We start from the raw sequence: 15,694 nt of genomic DNA on the forward strand, positions 1-15,694 counted from the left end.
TTTTGTAAGTGGGGTACAGGCCAGAGTTGCAGAGGGTGAGAAGATTCACCTGAGAGAGCGGGGAGCAGAACAGGCAGATGTACCAAAACATGCTGCTGAGGGGAGCAGCGGGCAAGACAGGAGGTCTGCTGTGCCATGTGGGTCACCTCCCTGGCTGGGGATTGTACTCGTGCTACAGTGGCTGTGGACAGCTTCATAGTGCTACGTCTTAACCCCTTGCACCACCAGGAAGGTCCCCTTGTTTTTATTTCTCTTTACTTTAAAATAGTCAGATGCACCTTGTTGTTTTTAGTCTCTGGTTGTCATTAATTCTCAAACATTGGAAGCAAATGATCAAATATAGTTTAATAAAACTGTAGCATGATAGGATTCCCAAATGGATATAGTATGAAATATGACATAAAAATTAATAAAAGATACTAGGTAGAACATAGGTTAATACTGGTACAATGGCAATAGCAGCTTTATGTATGTTTATCTATAGGGTTTCTATAGCATCTTTTAAAACAAACTTCATTGAACAAGAATGATCAAATTATTTAAATTCAATTGATACAGTACATGTTGGCTTACTAATATAAACACTGTAAGTGTCCTATAAAATATTGTTACAAATATTCAACTGATTTATTCTCAGCAATCATTCCTTTTATTCTTACATAATTAAAAATAGCTAGCAGGTTCTTTAACACTTTTACTCAAAGCAGATGAATCTTAATTTCATTTTCATTCATCAAGGTGTTGTAAACATTACCATGGATCTCATGAAAACAAGACATTGTCTCCAGGTCTGCTTTCTAGACTGGTGACTTTCCATAACACTGTATTTGGCATCTAAAGCAGTATTATCTGTGGAAATGTAGACAGTTTCTGGGAAATTGCTAAATTATCTTTTTTTTAATTTTCATGTAGAAGAACTGGGGTGTAGGCCGCCGGTCATTGGGGAGGGAGGGTGGGGCGTGTGTGAGAGGATTCACCAGAGACAGAGTGGAGAGCAGAAGAGGCAGATTTACTGAAAGACACTGCTAAGGGGAGCAGAGGGTGAGACAGGAGAGGTCTTCTGTGCCATGTGGGTTATCTCCCTGCCTAGGGATCGAACTCAGGCCATAGCAGTGATAGCACTGAGACTTAAAACCCTAAGCTACCAGGGATGCCCTAAAATATCTTTTCAACCTAAGCTAATGAGGGATATTTCAAGAATATCATCTGTGCATCATGTGTTTCATATCAAGCCAGAAGGTTTAGTTAAGCTCGAAAAGCTCTGTTTCCTAACTATGAGGCATTGCTATCCCTATAGGTGACGTTATCAGAATCAAAGCTAATTCTGTACTTTCAGTCACTCTCACCCTAATGAGAGTTACTCCTCCTCTAAGCAACCCAGCACATTAGTGATGGGGATCCTAGCAGAAGTAATAGTAGTATTCAGTGCTAGGTGGACATATCTGACAAATTGGGTACTCCCAGGAATACTTGGCAACTTTGTAGGGGACTGACTGACAGGATTATAAAATTAAATATAGGATGCCCAGTTAAATTTGAATTTAAAATAAATAATGGACATCTTTTAAAGTGTAAGTATGTCCCATGAAGTAGTTAGAACATACTAATGCTAGAAAAAACAAAAAACTTTTCATTGTTTAATGGGGATATATTTATACTTGAAAATTATTGTTGTTTATCTGAAATGCAAATTTGACTGGTGTCATGTATTTATATTTACTAAATCTGGCAATCCTGGACTGGCAGGAAAGAACAAAATCCAGTGATGTGTGCATTATTATATTACTGTTTCTGAATTGACAGGTTGGTAAGGACAGGGAATCAGGTCTCATAGTAAACTTACTTATAAACCTCAGAGAATCATTCATAGAACATTGTGGGAAATACAGGGTTTATGTTGAGTTCTTTATGAAATCTGTATTTAGCTTCAAGAGTGTGGGCAGCAAATTTACAAGTAGGGAATATCTCAGAGTAGTGAATCAGATATAACTACCTACCTGAAATACTAGAAATGATACATTCTAAGGCCTCAATGAAGCTTTTGCTTCAAATTCTTTTGGAAAATAGTTGGATTGGATAGGGGATAGTCTTACTTCTTAATTGTCTATGGTGAACAGAAATCAAATATGGAGTGTCTTTTGTACTGATCAAATTTATAGCACTTAATGAATACATGAGCTTTACATACTGAAATACTTTGCTTCTGAATTACCCAAGAATACCCAAGATGAATGGGAACATTATTTTCTTAATGTCATAAATATACATACAGAGCACAAACTAGATTTACCTAGTTAAATTTGAACAAACTCTGCAATTCAAACTGGGTAATTCCAGGTTAACCATCAATTTGGGGATTGCATTTTTCCATTTCACCTCCTTAATTCTTCAAAAGGAATGATGTATTTGTATACTTATTTATACATACCATACTAATTTAAAAAAGGATTGTAAATATTTTATGTGTATATTTTATGGATCATCAGATGAAATCCAGCAGAGTTGGCATCGGTCTTATTGGTCAAAGTTGCTCGAAGAGAGTGGCAGAGTTTGAGCTGGACTTCTAGGATGAGCCAGCTATTTAAAAAAAAAAAAAAAAAGTACCAATTATAATGTTTCATGTTCCTGTGCCAAACATACCCCTTTTTCTTCCTCATTAATACAACTCAGATTTTGTGTAGGGCAGCAGTGTATCCAGAGTCTATACACCACTTTCCCCACCATCCCTGGAACAATCAGAAGTTCCTGGTTAGGGCCTGTTTAATGAAATGAGAGGTAGTTAGCTAGCACAAATTATTGCCCTTTGCCCTTCTCCTTCTCTTGCCTAAAGTATAAATATCAGCCTTTATGATGTAAAGTTATTCTGGACCATGAAGATAAAAGCTGCATATAAAGGATGGGATTACATGGTGAACTTGCTATGAGTTGCAGACTACCTACTTCCCAAAGGAATATATAAGTTCAAAAAAATAACCCCCCCAGGGCCTCCCTGGTAGCGCAGGCGGTTGAACGCAGCACTGTGAAGCAGTCTGCAGCCTCTGCAGCGTGGGTTCGATCCCGGCTGGCAGGCAAGATACCCACATGGTAAGGCAGACCTCTCCTGTCTTGTCCACTGCTCCCCTCAGTAGTGTATTTCAGTTGGTCTGCCTGTTCTGTTACCTCTCTGTCTCTGGTGACTCCTCTCACCTTCCCGCACATCTGGATAAACTACTATAGTCAGATTTCTGCAGTGAAGTGGAAAAAAAAACCTTATCTAATAGTTGCTTAACAATTAAAGAAAAAAATGGAAGCCTAAGGGCTAGGTGGGGAAAGACGTTCTATGTATAAGTTTCCACTAGATAACATCCCAGTAAGTGGGTTTCTCTGAGCACAACATATGACATAGGTCTCACCGGTGATTTTTATTGTTTTGCTCAAAATATAGGTTTGTTATTTATTATATTCTCATATGTTAACAAATTACCAAATCCATAATAGTAGTTGTGGGGTGGGGCAGGAGCAAAAAGGACTCTAGAACTCAACAAAGAAAGGAGGTGCTTAGTCTTTTAATTAGGCTGCTGCCCCCCATAATTTGTGATATCACCAAGAACATAACCTGGAGTCAGTCTTTTATGCTTCAAAAGGAGGTAAGAAGAACCTGGTCATACCTCCAAAGAAGGCCACATAGTACCTAGGAGGACCAAATAGTTTGGCAAAAAGGAAATGAAACTGCCCTGCAAAAGGCACTGATACTTAATAAGGGAACGAAGGGAAGGCAGTGTGGGATGGGAGAGTAGAGTCTGTAGTGTGTTTCTGCTGCCAGCGGAAGTGGAAATGTAAGTTTCATAGCCAAAGAGGCCCATGGCCTTGGTGCTAGTACTCTAGCTGGATGGTAGAAGAAAAGGTGTTCTTCACAGATCCAATGATAGAGGTAATCATGGAGATGACTGAGACAAAAAAATGTTTGGAAGAATTAACACCAGGGTCAGTAAAAATATGCCTAAGGGATTTGGTGTGGAGGTCATACTTGCAGGTGACAAAGAAAAAAACTGCTAAGATATTTTCCTATCAACCCTGCATGAACAGTTTCCTATCTACACCTGTCTTTCACCATTATCAGGCTCATCTCTTTGTTATAGCCACTATGGCTCTTTGTCAGTTCCTTACATGGGCATGATCCTTCCTACCATGAGACCCTTGCCTGTGCTATTCTTTTTACCTGGAATTTGCTCCTCCCTGACATCTAAGGTGGGCCCACCCCCACATTCCATAGGTGCCCTTCCCAGTTAATGCCTGTTCATTTCAGTTCCCACCTTGTCTCTTCCTAAGGGAATCCTTCCTGGATTATCTAGGTTAAATACCTCTGTTAGTTCCCACAAGAACCTAGTTCTTTTCCTTTACATCACTTATTTTAGTGTAAAATTACACAAATATATGATTATTTGATTAATGTCTACTTTCTCCACTAGAATGAAAGCTCTAAGACAGTAGATTTGTGTCTGGTCTAGCTTACTATGATATCCCAGCTACTCCAGCACAATGTCTGGCAATTAGGAAGTGCTTAGTAAATAATTACTAAAGGAATTAATAAAACCAAACATTCATTTCTAAAGTAGAGATAATAATGCTATCTATTTAATAGAAAGTGATGTAAAATATAAGGTATCATTTTAAAAATATTATTAAGAAGGTAGCTTTAGATTATAATTCTAAATAAATGATTTTGAAGAAAAGAAACCAAAATTTCTTTTTCTAAAGGCTTACTTGAAACTTTTTCTTCAAGGCTCGGGTCATTACTGGGGTCAGTCCAGTTCCTGTTTCCATATTTTCTTTATTGGTAAGTGGTGTTCCACCTGGGCTTCTGCAAAGGTATTAAAGATATGAGGAGCAATGTTTTAGTTTTATTTTTTTTAATATTTTATTTATTTATTTTAAATTTTTTATTTATTTATGCATACAAGAGCTAGGTACAGGCAGGAGGTGTGGGTAGGTGAGAGGATTCACCAGAGACAGAGTGGGGAGTAAGACAGGTAGATTGACTGAAATACACTGCTGAGGGGAGCAGTGGATGAGATATGAGAGGTCTGCTTCGCCACATGGGTTGCTCCCTGGCCAGCCGGGGATTGAACTCATGCTGCAGAGGCTATGGATTTCTTCACAGTGCAGTGCTTACCCCCTTGTACCACGAGGGAGGCCCTTATTTATTTATTTTTGTGTAGAAGAACTAGGTCTAGGGCAGAGGTGCAGGGGGCTAAGAGGATTCATCAGAGACAGAGTGGAGAGCAAAACAGGCAGATTTACTGAAATACACTGCTGAGGGGAGCAGCGGGCCAGACAGGAGAGGTCTGCTGTGCCCTATGTGGGTTAGCTCCCTGACCAGGGATGGAACTCAGACTTAACCCCTAGGCCACCAGGGAGACCCAGGGAGCTGTGTTTTATGCCAACTTGTCAAATTAATTTTGAAAGTATAAATTAACATAAGGGTATATTACCTCTCCACATTGACTTTCCTAAGTAGTTTCCGCAGATCTATTTGACTTTTACTAGGAGTACTGATAAAATAAAGATATAAAAGTTAGTTTACCAAATTTTGTTATATTCCCCAAAGTAAAGCAGTCATTTCCATAGGCAACATCCTAGAAATTAGTTCTAGTTGTTACATTAAAAAGTAGCAGTAAATGCTGATAGGGGTATAAAGTGATATAATCATCCTAATAGGTAATACTTCTTGAATTAGTAATTATTTATAAAAGAATCCATCTTAGAGAAAACTCAGCTATGAATATAAATGATGGACAAGTATGTTCATAAAAGAGTTATATAAATAAAAAATCATAAACAACTTAAATGTCTCAAAATAGGATTTTATCTATGAAATTTACATATAATGAACTATATATATATTGCAGGACTCAAAATAATGTTTTAACTAATTTTTAATAAGATGGAGAAAAGTTCATGACACATAAGTGAGAAAAGTTCTAACTCTACAATATGATTTCATGTAGATATATACACACATATGCATATCATATTTCCTTGACTCCAAGACATGCCAGTTTTCATATTTTATTATTTCTGAAATCAGGCTGCCTTTAAAATAAAATATAAAATGTTTATAGTAACTACCCCTCTGTTATCAAATCAATGGTATATTTTATAATAAACAAGTATACTCCTAGGAAAATACTAGAATGATAAACAATAGTATGTTAATAGTAGCTATTTCCAATGTTAGAATTATTTGGATGATTTTTATTTAAACTTTTCTGTAGATTTCAATTTTTCAATGAGCCTATATATATATATATATAGCCTTTTGTTATATAACTCCCCGCCTGCCCCCTTCCCCAATCATTCCTTTAAGTAGCAGTAGAGTATGACATTATACAGTTCCTTACATTAAGACATTTGTAACTCGAGTTGATAACACTTTGGAGTTGGGTTTCAGAGTAACCTGTTGCAGGTCAGAGACAGTAACTAGTGGACTCCGTGCCTTCGGTGATGTTACAAGCTTGAATTATAAAATGAGATGTTATTAAAAAAAATTTTAAGCATTTAAAATGTAAACATGCTTAAAAACAATGAATATTTGAGTGCTCAGTATGTGTAAGATCTATCCAGTGTACTCACTACTCAATTTTTATTCAAAAATATATCTCTACCTGTTCAGACTAACACTGGTTGGTAGATAAAACTGCCTAATGAAATAAATATGGAAGCTATACATTTTGTTGTGGAGATGCAAAACTACCCAAATAAAAGAATACTTTGAATGACTTGTATATATAAAACTTAATTTTTTTTCATAAAGACAACCAGGTTAAGAGCTGAAAGTCATGTTTATGGTCAATAATATCTTACCTTTTTCCTTTCATCAAAATTCTGTATCTTCTTTAATTTCACAGTAAGTAAATCTTTAACTGTTATCTGCATTGGTGCATCTTTTTTTAATGGTCCGGCCTTAAGATATATGGAGATGTTAGAATTCAAACTGGAACCATGATATCTAGCCAAATCCAAATCTAATCTTTGAAGACTTAAAAGTTAACTATCCTTTACCCTAAGAACCTATCACATTCTTTCAACTACACCAAGAATGGTCCATTTTCAGAACCGATGCTTGTTAAAGCTATGAAAAGGAAGTTACCAAAATGTAAACTTTGATAGTAAATAAGAGACGGACTAGTTCCCTAGGACTATATATTTTCCTTAGGGTCATTACATAAGACAAGAGTTGAAGAGCTTTTCAAATCAAACTGAAGTTCTGCCTACACTACCTTAAACAATGCCTCAGTTCACATAGAGCAAGAATACATGGTTGAAGAAGCATACTTTAGGACAAATGTAACAATAGGCCCTGAATAGAAATCAGACATTTTAAGTCAAATGTATCTGTAGTGAAAACTTAGCAGATTTTTAAAAAGGACTGTACCTATCTTAATGATTCACAAATATTCTGGTCCCCTTGGCAGATAAGAAACTCTTATGAAGATTGGTTTTCCATCCTAATGAAATTCTCTAGGATCCACCAACTCTTTCCCTCTGACTTCATTCATTAAGTCATTTTCTGTTCTTAATTTGGTTTCCCAGGGAGGTTTTCCTTTTGGTAAAAGATAAGCTGAGAAGTTGGCAGGAATCTTCCATCCTACTGGGCTTCATTTATTTAACCTTTAAAAAAAGATCATTTTCATTTCTGACACTAGCTTTTTTGAATTCCCAAGGGACTGAATTTTAAAAAACACAATAACTGGCATAATTAAGGTATGGCAGTAGAACAAAATATATGTTTCCTGTCAAAGCTTTGGGCCCAGCCTTCAAAAGCCACCTGGCTTTACTTATATATTACACACTGACCAAAAAAAATCTTTACTAGATTGCTTCCTACCTGAAGTGCTTTGGTGAGATTGGATTTTCTGAGCAGCAAAGGTGCTATAGGTGCTGGAGGAGGAGGGAGAGGAGGAGGTGGAGGTGGTGGAGGTGGAGGAGGAGGAAGGCTTGTTGACTGTGGCAGGGTGGGAGGAAGTACAGTGCAGGATTCTCCAGGGATGGTTACAGCATTGGCAGGAACATTTGTGAGTTTACCACTCATGTGACACGTTTGACCACAGGTTGAACAGGGAGATTCTGAGATGGTCTGGAAGAAGACATTTTATTTGATAATGAATAACAGATTAATTTGGTTCTTGCAGCTGAGAGTTATCAAAGTAATAGCTACCATGTATTGAGTACTTTGTCATTTTACTATATGCTTTATATTATTTTCTTATTATCACAAACTCATTCATAACTCCTATATTTGCTCTGTGTGTGCTATATGCCAGGCACTATGGATTTAATGTCAGTCCTGTCTGTTACTTCATCGGCTTGACAGTCTGGTGAAGAAAACAGACATTAAACACACACAAATACACTTCAAACAAGAGAAAAATACTCAATGAAAGTCAGAAGTTTGCTGTGAACATGATGGTGAGTACTAGTAGCAATAACCATAATCTCAAGGATGAATTGAAACTTCTCAGGGAAGGCAAAGAGAGTTCCCAGTAGTAGGAAAAATAATGTAATCAAGAATACAGTGTATTCAAGGAAGTGATAAAAAGGCCAAAGGCTAGAACATAACCACTATAGGCTGAATTTTTTTTTTCAAAGATTTATTTATTCATGCATACAAGAACTAGGGTACAGGCAAATGTGTGGGAGGGTGAGAGGATTCACCAGAGACAGGATGGGGAACAGAACAGGCAGACCAACTAAAATACACTGCTGAGGGGAGCAGTAGGTGAGACAGGAGAGGTCTGTTGTGCCATGTGGGTATCTCCCAGGCTGGCTGGGATCGAACCTGCGCTGCAGAGGCTGTGGACAGCTTCACAGCGCTGCGCTCAACTGCATGCACCACCAGGGAGGCCCAGGCTGAATGTTTTTTGAGAATCATCATTCATCCCACTACCAGTGGCATTACGCCATTCTATAGATGCCAAAACTGAGGCCTAAAGAAGTGAGGTGATTTGCCTTTTCTCCTCTGGCTGGTTCAACTTGAAGCATAAATTCTGGGAGTAGGAGTGTAATCCCAGAAGCTTTTCTCCAAAAACTAAATAATGGGTACAATATTTATTCTTTGAGCTTTTGACATTGAGAATAAGGGCCTTATTTAGGAGAGTTAAGAGAAAATGGATATTTACAGGTTTTTTTTTCTGCCTATATAAGTTAAGAAAATAGAAATCAGGGCCTCTGGGATTAAGCACTGCACTATGGGGCGGTCCTCAGCCTTTGCAGCATGGGTTCGATCCCCGGCTGGCTGGGGAGCAGCCCACGTGGCGCAGCAGACCTCTCCTGACTCGCCTGCTGCTTCCCTCAGCAGTGTACTTCGGTCAGTCTGCCTGTTCTGTTCCCCACTCTGTCTCTGGTGGGTCCTCTTACCTCCCGCATCTCTAGCCTGTACCCCGGCTCTTGTATGCATAAATAAATAAATCTTAAAAAAAAAAAAAAAAGAAACTCGAAATCAGCCTATATATTTAAAACAGGGTGAATGTAATACAGGGAATTGGTTATACTGCTGATGGAAGAACTCAGACACACATAGGCAACAGTGGAGGCAGTCCAGAAAATAGAAACAGCAGAAAGCCGCAAACGTCTTGATACTGGAGGACAAAAGGACGAGCAGTACAACCAAATCTTTGGAGCTGGGTTAGCCCCAAGATTCAAGAAACATGGTGGATTTACGTAGTGGGATCTGGAGTTAGGAAGATAACAACAACCATTCTTATAACAACCAATGCAGAGAATGAAGGGAAAAAACATTCAATTTCTCCTCCCTCTACTCTCTCATCAGTGACTCCCATTAGTCCAGCACAACCGGCAACCATGTGACAACCAGGACCTTGGGAAATACAGCTTGCAGGGGTCCACCCCCCTATCACATGGAGCAGAACCACTGAAGTTCAAAGAATAGATCTGAGGGCCTAACAACCACCTATAGTCATTTCTGTTTCTAATAGAAGCATGCTGGGGGGAGAGAACCATCCCTTCTTCCTTAACTATTTCCTGATTTGCTTTTTATTAGACAATACCAACCTTCAGTGCTTCCTGGAGTTTGCATAATTCACTTTCCAAAATGCAAAACCGTTGTTTGAGACTGTGAAGTTCTCGGTGGCAGAAACGAGATGGAAGGATAGCATCTTTGACGAATTCTAAACTCTTAAATGCAAAAATAAATAAGCTTGAATTTTGGGCAATATGATAGGAACAAGAAAAAGGGACAAGTGGTTTGATGTGAGTTTTGTAGAATGAAAGCTGACATGACCTCATAATTTCATCTTATTTGAGCTTAGCCTAAGTGCTGTGCTAGCCTAACATGCACACACACATTAACACATGTAGAAAGTGCGCAGGAAAACTGTATTACAGAGAGCAGGGATGGGAAATACATACCTGGGCTATGCAGTTCTGGCACCAGTTGTATAGAGACCATACTCTATTTACCCAAAGTTTTTTTGCATCCTTGATGCTGGGAAATTTGAAGTTCCAGGATGATCTTAACCAGCTTCTGTTAAGGGGTATATCTATTGAAGAAATAACCACTCTGTAGGAAAAACAAAACCAAAGAAATTAAACACTTCTAGCCTCTCTAATCAAACTAGTATTTTTTTTTTTTTTTTTACTTTCTTGTTCTCCTTCTACCTTACATTACCATGATTCTCCCAAATAAGTGACAAGGAGAATATAGGGACAATTGTAGAAAAGCTACTTTGTGCCAAGCATTGTGATAGGTAACTGGCATAAATACTCCTTCATGGTGAAAGCCAATAGTATATTTTATTTCAGGAAAGAAACAAGAAATCACAAGACTCCGGAAGCTATTACTTTCAATAAGAGTCCCTGTTTGCTGAACTGAGGAGTGAGTGTGAAAAAGAACCTTTAGTCACTAGAAAAAAAGCCAGTGAGACTGTTCTTTAGTGTGTTTTTATATGTGTGGGATGGAGAATAATTTCATGGAAAACCACCAGATTTCTGATTAAATAAGCTAGCTTTATAATATGGGTCAGGAGCAAAGAGTATCTAGAGCCAACTTCTTCATTGAGTTCTGGGATTCATTTACTCAACAAGTATTTGTTGAGTAAGTAAATACTAATAAGGAATATACGATATATACAATAGGAATAGGAATTAGGGATTAACTAATGAATAAAATAAACAAAATTCTGGCCTCATGGAATTTACAGTCAGGAGAAAATAGTTACTATGTACCTCCAACACAATTTCTTTGTTTGAATTCTTAAAGTATGGCTTTCAGGATGCTCAGTTAAAGGTTAAACAATTTTTAGTATAACACTACATTGCAAAGGTTACATGAGACAATATTACACATTGTTTATTGTTTATCTGAAATTCAAATTTAACTGGATATTCTGTATTTTCATTTGCTAAATCTGAATCATATTTTTAATATTTTCTCCGTTTTACTTTGTGCCTTACCTTTCAGGTGAGGGTGGTGGAGGGGGGGATATAATTAGCTTGGATTGAATGTGAGAGGGTTCCTTTTTTTTGAATAATCTTTTGGCTCGGGCTTTTAGTTTTCTTCGCTGTTTGAACTTGCGCATGGTTTCTGTAAAAGTTAAAAAATTATTGAAGATAATATACACATATAGAAATAAGTATATAGTTCAATACTTATAGTTCACAAAGTGAACACAGTCTTGTAACAGCTACATTGGTTAGGAAATAGGTCACTATGCGGTATCTTAGAAGTGGAGAAAAATTAAAACCTAAGCTATTTTAGGAGAGACTTTGGTTCTAATTTTGTTGTGTGTCTTGCTTTACTTCATTAAATCAAGAGAACTTTTCTTTCTTAAAACAAAGAAAATGGGATAGTCAGCTTATGGTCAGTTATTAAAGAAAAATAAGTTTCTTTGCCAGGAGCTTTCAATGTAACAAGTGAAATTGGTGTTGGAAGAAACAAAATTAACCATTTATTGAATGCCCATTCACTTTCAGGTACTTTAACATATATTTGCTCAGTTAATTATCTGAATCCTATAAGGTATCCCTGAAAAAGAGAATTTTTATTCCTATTTTTATATAGGAATAAAAGTTATAAACTGAATAACTAAATAAATAAAAGAATAAACTGAAGTTTAGAAAGATTAGATGACTTGCTCAATGCAATGAAGTATGAAGATGAGACATGTAAGTCTCCAAAGACCATGTTTTGTCTAATGCATTGTGCTATAATGGCAGATAAATAGTTGATGTACAGGTAATAACAATTATCCCAACTTTAACACATGGCTGCTTCAAAATATTTACTTTAAAACATTTTAAAATATGATGTAGTATATTTATATTTTAATCCAGATCTTTTTCTGAAGAAAAATAAATCAGAGACAGTGTACTGTGAAGCTCCTGAAGGCTGTGCTGGTTTTAGTTGTGGCTACCTTAGGAACAAAGATGTCCTTATTTCAAGGAACAGAACTGAAAATGGTCTCAAGGGTTGGGCCTCCTTCCCTTCAACTTTCTTTGAATAGGAACAATCAGCCTTTTAAGTACACATTCATTCCACTTTTATTCACCCAGTAACTTTCATGCACTTGGTATGCAGCTCTACACTTGCTCAGCTCTCAGATTCCACTGGTTAGCACTGCTCCCCTCCCATCCTCTGGGTTGTAAAAAAACAGAACTGGCTTAGTTCCAAGAGCTTTGAACTTGCAAAGGGAACTCCTAATGACAATAGGTGGCAATGTATATGTCAACAGCCTTTCTAGGAGTAAAAGTTATTGATAGTATTTTTTGAACTGCTAGGTCTCAAATTAACAGAATAATTTTATTTATTCCTAGAGACTTTGGAGATATGCTAAAAAATAGTTACCTGATTCACCTTTAGTATATTACTTTTCTTCCTACTGAAATAATGAAAAAGGCCAAACAAGGATTATCAAAAACAAAAGATGTTTAAAGAATTGATTAATTCTTAAAAAAAAATTAACACAAACCAAAAATACTCTGAAGGAAAATATATAAAAGCTTCAGGAAGCAGCAACCTGTACTGAAGAAAAGGCTAGACCTCATCAAATACATGCCCACAATCTACTGTGGAGAAATGTCACTGGAAACCTCCATCCAAGATCCAGGGTTCATTGGTGGGGATCCTCAGAATCCAACACTACCCTGGTAACTTCTCTTTTTTGTCTTCCATCTGTCCCTGCACAGCCTTCCCCACTTACTGCTCCCTCTCTCCCCTGGAAGTCTTGTCAGAGATCAAACTGACTCAGAAAAGTGACCTCCTCATTCTATTTTTTCCTATACTCACCGATCCCTAAGTTACGAAAGTAGACTTTAGAATGGAGCTGGATACCAGGTTAAACTCCTCTCCAGTAGTGTGCTGGGATTGACAGCAACTGTTGCACTTTCAAGACCTCTGTGAGTCATTTGTTAAACACATCTACCAGGGCCTCCCCGGTGGCGCAGCGGTTGAGCGCTGGGTTGCGAAGCTGCCCGCAGCCTCTGCGGCGCCGGTTCGATCCCCGGCTGCTCCCCGGCCACCGGAGGAGGGTCCCACATGGCGCGCAGACCTCTCCTGCCGGCCCGCTGCTCCCCTCAGCAGTGTACTTCGTCAGTCTGCCTGCTCTGCTCCACGCTCTGGCTCTGGTGAATTCTCTCACCCTCCCGCGCTTCTGACTGTACCCAGTGCTTGCATAAACAAAACAAACAAACAAACCAGCAAAACAAATAAATAAAGCATGCCTCTAAAAAAAAAAAAAAACAACAACAACAAAAAAAAATAAACACATCTACCATTAGAATTAAATTACATAATTTGAAATTAGACAATTTATACTTTAAAAAGTAATAAAAATATAAAACTCATCACTTCCTACTGATTTTACTATTACCTATACTCATGATGTTGATTACCTAGATAGTGAAAATGCTATAGGATGGTGTATTACTTTTGACTTCTTCCCAGTTGCATAATTAGTGACTTCAAATCATACTACATCTTCACATAGTTAAGAGATGGGTCAAGAACTATTTCTAGTAGGAGATGCAATAAGAGTGAGAATCACAAGCTTCTGCAGGAGTTGGCACTGCTGTTTTTGTTAAAACCCCACCCTGTGATATGAAAAGTGCTTGCTGAAAGGGACACTTCCAAAGCTGTGGCAACATAAATGACAATTGCATTTCATTATCATCTTTCCAAAACATTTTATGGCACTGTCTTACTCTCCCATAAACAGCTTCAGTTTAGTAGTCAATTTCCATTACCAGTTTAATTGATTACGCTTGAACATCTGAGGGCTATTTCTGGTACTCGCTTATATTTAATTTTATGTTTTATGCTGAGCAGCATTTTATTTCTTTAAAGAGACCGCAACTTCCTAAAGCCTTGTGTAATACAGTATTTGAGCAAAGTTTAAAAACTGACACTCTCACAGAGTAGGAGGACATTAAGACTATGTCAAGGAACATAGTAACACTTCCGACAAAAAGAGTATGTTCTCACACCTTAATGTGCAAAAGAATCACTTGGGGAGTCAAGAGAGGACGAGAGGTACAGAATTCTTGTTTAAAAAGCTCACTAATTTAGTATGCCTAGGTAAAGCCCCTTACTTCGCATTTTAATTTTTTTTAAAGATTTATTTATTTATTCATACAAGAGCTGGGGTACAGGCCAGAGGTGTGGGGGGTGAGAGGATATTTCAGAGACAGACTGGGGAACAGACAGGCAGACTGACTGAAATACACTGCTGAGGGGAGCAGCGGGCGAGACAGGAGCGGTCTGCCGGGCCATGTGTGTAGCTCCCTGGCCTGCTGGGGATCGAACTCGTGCTGCAGAAACTGCGGACAGCTTCGCAGTGCTGTGCTAACCCCCTTGCGCCACCGGGGAGGCTCAACTTCGCATTTTTAACAAGTCGAATTTTTAACAAATGAGGCAGGACCACACTTTGAGTAGCAAAGATGTAAAGGAAGGTGCCAAAGGTGCCAAAGTAAGATAAATGCTTTGCCCCAAGACATATTTCGCAGAGTGTTAATTAGATAGAGGTCTGGTCAGAGTAGAGCCAGGCGGAGCACCCTTCCCCAGCTTCACCCCCTTCCGGGCTCCGTCTCCCCTCAGAACCCCCGTCCCCACGTCCGTAAACCGTAAGAAAACAACGAAAAGTAACGGTCCCAGGGACGGAAGACGCGAGTCCAGGTAATAAAGGAAAATGTTCTTGCACTTACTAGTCTAAGAGCTCGGGGATTAGATGGAGTCCCGTCAGCTGTTTCTCTCTCTCCATAAAGAAAAATTCAAAATTAAAACTTCATCAGAGACGGACCAATGGGTTGCACGGACCCCCTGCGATTCGCTCTCCCGGTCGCGTAGTCGCACAATCTGGCGCGTGATTGGTTGACGTAGTACTACACTCCGACCAATTAGAGCCGAGGCGCTTCTTGTATGAATAAGTGGAAGGCGGGAGCGTAGGGGTGGGGAGGCTAGAAAGAAGGTGTGTCGCGTCCCCAAAGCTGTTTGTGCAAGCGTTTGTGTGATTGGTTCACTCTTTTTCGCCTTTCGCCAATCGTAAGCTCGCCTCTGTGGAGTCCTCGCCGTCAAATTGAAAGTAGAGAAGCGGGTCCAGTCAATGGAAAAAAAGGAGTGTACCATAGCCAATCCTCCTACAGCGTTTTGTGTTTTTGTCCAATACGAAGACGTGTTTCATGCGGAGGGGCGTTACCCAGTCGC

The 15,694-nt window shown here is 38.6% G+C and overlaps 1 protein-coding gene across 2 annotated transcripts in view; it reads right to left on the minus strand.

Moving 5' to 3' along the window:
• Positions 1-280: 280 nt before the first annotated feature.
• Positions 281-15,694, minus strand: part of PRR11 (proline rich 11) — a 44,290-nt gene continuing 28,876 nt past the window's right edge. Inside the window, exons 1-10 of one of the 2 annotated variants that reach the window (XM_037491981.2) lie at positions 15,196-15,314; positions 11,452-11,581; positions 10,408-10,558; positions 10,051-10,173; positions 7,868-8,116; positions 6,844-6,942; positions 6,381-6,493; positions 5,472-5,531; positions 4,744-4,840; positions 281-2,577 (exon numbers count right to left, since the gene is read on the minus strand). In XM_037491981.2, coding sequence (XP_037347878.1) covers positions 2,515-2,577; positions 4,744-4,840; positions 5,472-5,531; positions 6,381-6,493; positions 6,844-6,942; positions 7,868-8,116; positions 10,051-10,173; positions 10,408-10,558; positions 11,452-11,576 — 1,080 coding nt within the window. In that variant the 5' untranslated portion in view covers positions 11,577-11,581; positions 15,196-15,314 and the 3' untranslated portion in view covers positions 281-2,514. Of the gene's footprint in view, positions 2,578-4,743; positions 4,841-5,471; positions 5,532-6,380; positions 6,494-6,843; positions 6,943-7,867; positions 8,117-10,050; positions 10,174-10,407; positions 10,559-11,451; positions 11,582-15,195; positions 15,315-15,694 lie in introns of those variants that run through there. The other variant, XM_037491982.2, reaches the window with a different exon arrangement.

Source organism: Talpa occidentalis, unplaced genomic scaffold, assembly GCF_014898055.3.
Source record: "Talpa occidentalis isolate TD23 unplaced genomic scaffold, MPIMG_talOcc4v2.1 talOcc4.7, whole genome shotgun sequence".
Lineage (NCBI taxonomy): Eukaryota > Metazoa > Chordata > Mammalia > Eulipotyphla > Talpidae > Talpa > Talpa occidentalis.